At 39.1% G+C, this 4,484-nt stretch overlaps 1 protein-coding gene across 1 annotated transcript; it reads left to right on the top strand.

Moving 5' to 3' along the window:
- The first annotated feature begins 1,896 nt into the window (after nucleotides 1-1,896).
- On the top strand, nucleotides 1,897-3,102 carry LOC149404198 (uncharacterized). Its single transcript, XM_089607442.1, has 4 exons — nucleotides 1,897-2,369; nucleotides 2,468-2,558; nucleotides 2,704-2,760; nucleotides 2,803-3,102. Exons 1-4 carry the CDS (start codon nucleotides 1,897-1,899, stop codon nucleotides 3,100-3,102), a joined length of 921 nt encoding a protein of 306 aa, XP_089463568.1.
- Nucleotides 3,103-4,484: the final 1,382 nt, after the last annotated feature.

Genomic DNA, 4,484 nt, shown 5'->3' on the forward strand with positions numbered 1-4,484 from the left:
ATATTTAGTGTTTTGATCAATCAAATACTTGTTTGTCATAGCTATCTACGCTCGAGGCTAGAAAAGGCGAAGAAGAGTCGAGACTATTATTTTATAAATCCGGGCTTAAGTTCGTACATCGAAAACAACAACGAGGACGCTTATTTGTCAAAACGAGTCAAGGACGTTGGAAACATAGTATGAAAATGCAAATTTGGTGAACTAGCTTTGATGCCGTACAATAAAGGTGCGCATTGGATGCTCGTTGTCCTCGACCCTTGGAGAGATAGTGCTATGTTCTTCGACCCGTTAAGAAATAAAATTCCAATCGATTTAACTCGATTGATAAAAAGGTAATATTTTGATTTTTTAAACTATTTTTATTATAAATCATTGTAGAGGTTTTTTCTCTTATGATTTTCGTGTTATAGGGTTTTTGTGGATTTCAAGCTCGAGCACCAAAACGCCAATAATAACGGACAGTCAATGTACATCAAGGCTTGGAACGCTCCAAGACAAACCGGAAACACGGAATGCGGGTATTTTGTTATTTCGTATATGCGCGATATAGTCGTAGGAGGTGTAGGAAAATTAGAAAGTAAGAAAAACTATACAAAAGAGGATTTAGAGAGAGTTAGGGAAGATTGGGTAACTTATGTACAAACATTTATTAATTGTGATGATTAGTTAGTTTTTATATTCAATTTTGGATTGGTTTTAGATGTAAATATTTCTTTTGAATGTTTTGAAGATGTATATATTATTTTTTGGATTGAAGGTTATTTTCAGGTGCCATATTTTTTAAACCGGGTTTAGTACGTGTAAAAAATGATTTCAGGTTCAAAATAAAGTCTTCGCCGCGGCGACTTAGAAATTTCGCAGCGGCGTATAACGTTCGCCGCGGCGAAAAATAAGAGTCGCCGCGGCAAAAAAGATACCGAGAGCACATTATTCATGCATCAAAAACTCGCCGCAGCGATGTTTTAGTTTCGCCGCGGCGAAACTAAAACGTCGCCGCGTCGGGTTGTTAAAAAAATATTCAGAAAACTTCTACAACGGATAAAAATCCGTTGTAGAATACTCTCGCCGCGGCGCAGAACCTAAGTCGCCGCGGCGTGAATCTCGCCGCGGCGAAGTATAATTATAGCCGCGGCGAAAACATTCTACAATGGATCTTCAATCCGTTGTAGAATCATGTCGCCGCGGCGTGGAACGTACTTCGCCGCGGCACAGAAGTCGCCGCGGCGACGTATTATTTCCGCCGCGGCGACATGATTCTACAACGGATTGAAGATCCGTCGTAGAATTTCTCGCCGCGGCGAGAAATATACTTCGCCGCGGCGAGATGTTTGAAAACATTTAAAAATTACACAATGGATTCAAACCGTTGTAGAAGCTTCTACAACGCTTAAATATCCGTTGTAGAAGCTTAGTTTCTACAACGGATCATTAAGCGTTGTAGAAAGCTGTTGGATTCTACAACGGATTTTTAAGCGTTGTAGAAGCTTCTACAACGCAGGATTCTACAACGCTTAATAAGCGTTGTAGAAACATTCTACAACTGTTTTTAAGCGTTGTAGAATCCTAGTTTTGTAGTAGTGCTTATTCTTTGCTTCCTTACATTGGAGATATGATGAAGTCCAAGAATCCAGGTACCATTCTTCATTTATATCAATATGTATCTTGTGGTTATAACAGTTATTGACACAATAGTTAATCAGATTAACTAATAGATTTACTGTTGATTTATAGGTACATTTACAAATTATCATGTCAATTCGATTGGAGAAATTCATGTATTTTTTCATAGCATTTGGAGCATCAATCTCGGGTTGGAAATATTGTCGACCCGTAATCTCGGTTGACGGAACCCATCTAAAAACGAAGTATGGCGGGAGTTTGCTTATTGCTTCGGTAATGGATGGGAATAACCATATCTTCTCGATAGGATATGCCATAGTCGATTCAGAAAATGACTTGTCGTGGGAGTGGTTCTTTCTCAAGTTAAAAGAGGCCATAAGCGTGCGTGAGTCGATGGTTGTAATTTCGGATAGGCATAAATCGAACGCGAGGGCTGTTTCTAGTGTATTTCTTGAAGCAAAAATCGCAGCGTGTATGCAGCACCTATCGAGCAACTTAAAGGTTAATTTTCATCACGGTGCAATTGAACCCTTTTTCATAAGATGTGCAAAGGCGTATACGGTGTCCGAGTATGAGAAATATTTGAGTCTCTTGAACAAAATAGATCCTCGCATCAAGAAATATTTAGAGGATGCGGATCCGAAGAGATGGTCTCGTTCGCTCTTCCTTGGAAGGCGCTACGATCTGATGACAACCAATATCTCAGAATCGATGAATTCTAGATTGAAAGAAGCAAGGGGTTGGCCCCTGTATCGGAATTGATTATTGAGCTTAGAAATATACTGCAAAATTGGTTTTATGAGCGCACTGATTTTGGGAATTCTATGATGACATCTCTTACTCCTAGAGCTTTTGAGATTTTGTTGACAAATGAGGACAATGCTCGCTGTATGTCGGTGAGTTTACTACTAGCGTACCTTTGCAGTACCTTTGCTTTTGTAAGATCAGTCATAAATATTTATAGTAAATATTATTTACTACTACGTAAATAATATTGACTAACAGAATTTCTGTCATTTTCTATACAAGTTGATATTAATTATTTTCCTTTGTTAGTTAATTTATTGTATTTATGACTTGCAGGTCATACCCATAAACATGCATGATCTCGAAGTGGTTGATAACAGAGTAAACGAAACTGTAAATTTAGCTAATAGAACATGCACGTGTTACTATTGGCAGTTGGACGAGTTCCCTTGTTCTCATGCTATAGCTGTTATGTGGAAGAAAAAATTGAATCCTCTGTCTTTTGTATCGTCATATTACACCAGAGAATATTTTGTAGCGACTTATGCCGGAAGATTGTACCCAATCGAAGACAAGTTGCGATGGAATGTCCCCCAAGAGCTTAAAGACTCAATTGAAGCTCCGAATATTAGGGCAAAGGCTGGGAGACCGAAGAAGAAAAGGTACAAATCAGCTTCGGAGGATTTGAAAAAGCCACACTGCGAAAAATGCGGCCGAAATGGCCACAACAAGTGAACGTGTCTAATGGACTAAATTTTAGCACAAAAATTTTCTACATTGATGTCCAATTAAGTTTGATTTTTGAACTTGTTGATATGGCACTTCGTAATCATTTGATTTTTTCCATATTATCTTGTAGGGCTTTATGGATTCATTCAGTTGTACAATGGTTTGTTAATTTTTGGAAATGGTTAATACAATTAACTGTCAGGGTTAATATGATTTACTTACAGGAAACTTGGTACAATTAACCATGTACAATGGTTTTTTTAACAAATGAGCTCAATGGTTAATAGGATTAATTGTCCATGTGAATATGATTCGATATCTTGATAAGCAAGTAAAGAATTTTTAATGTTTTGTATAATGATCGGTATACTCGATCATTTTCCAACTTACTGAAATACTTGGGACAAATGGAGGTTAAATGACGGATAATCTGCATCATCATCCACTATATGCTCCTCGTCTTTATCTTTTTTCTTCGGTTTCTCTGCCGCGGATCCGAAAGCTGTTGTATATGGCGTTGTAGTTTTGCTGCTTGGTTTGGGCTCCCTCTTCTTCTCCAGTATTCCTGCAGCATTCTGTTCTTGTTGTTCACAGCTTGTAGCTATTGTTTTCCCTTTAGTTCGTTTACTTGCTCTTCTTGGCTGTTCCTGTCTCGGGTTCCATTGCATTTTCTTGCTGCAAAAACAAATTGTTTGCATAAATATTTCAAGGTTTGCCAATCTGATCTTAATTTGTTATTTACCTGTTCATCATCGTTCTTCCTCTTCGATCCAATCTCCGTAGTATTGGTGCTTTTTTTCTCAACCTCCGCTATTGTATTCACACATGTCCCTTTGTTGGTATCGCCATTAATTTCCTGTTAAGTATGTCATTATCACAGTAATAAAGTTATCACCCAAAGTTAATTCAACAAATATGACATAGTAAATAATACTAACCTTTAGAGTAAATCAAATTAACAAAAAAAAATACGGTTACCTCTACGGTTGTTGTCGCACGAAAATGAACAACCATTAAAAGCCTCGGGCGGTTCGACCCAAGGTCAGACTAAGTGGCAGCACTCGAGCCGAAGGTGTGAACTCGAAAGTCTCGAGGTTGGTTTTCTCTAGTCGGAGGGCTTCTCAGAAGGAGAGAATGGATGAATAGGAGGAGTGACCGTGCCTTTTTGTGTAGGCTGCCTACGTACCCTGGGTGGGATTAGGTCAGAACGTAGTTCAAGGCGTATGTAACGCAGTATGAGGCGCAGAGCTTAGAGGGTGTTCTTGGCGAAGGAAACGGAGCGCGGAGGAGTCCTCGGCAAAGTCTCAGAACTCCGTGGGACGCGTAGGCGATTTGTTGTCGAAAACTGTGGATGGGTCTAGTGTGCTAGACGCGTAGGGGATTTTCAG

Source organism: Urtica dioica, chromosome 2, assembly GCF_054948205.1.
Source record: "Urtica dioica subsp. dioica isolate 48M chromosome 2, U.dioica_male_clone48M_v1_H2, whole genome shotgun sequence".
NCBI lineage: Eukaryota > Viridiplantae > Streptophyta > Magnoliopsida > Rosales > Urticaceae > Urtica > Urtica dioica.

Excerpts from the sequence above, each read along its gene's own strand:
- LOC149404198 (XM_089607442.1), top strand. The coding sequence starts at position 1,897 with ATGGATGGGAATAACCATATCTTCTCGATAGGATATGCCATAGTCGAT. Across the intron at positions 2,559-2,703 it reads TTTGCAGTACCTTTGCTTTT|GTCATACCCATAAACATGCA; the intron begins GTAAGATCAGTC and ends TATGACTTGCAG. Across the intron at positions 2,761-2,802 it reads ATAACAGAGTAAACGAAACT|TTGGACGAGTTCCCTTGTTC; the intron begins GTAAATTTAGCT and ends TACTATTGGCAG.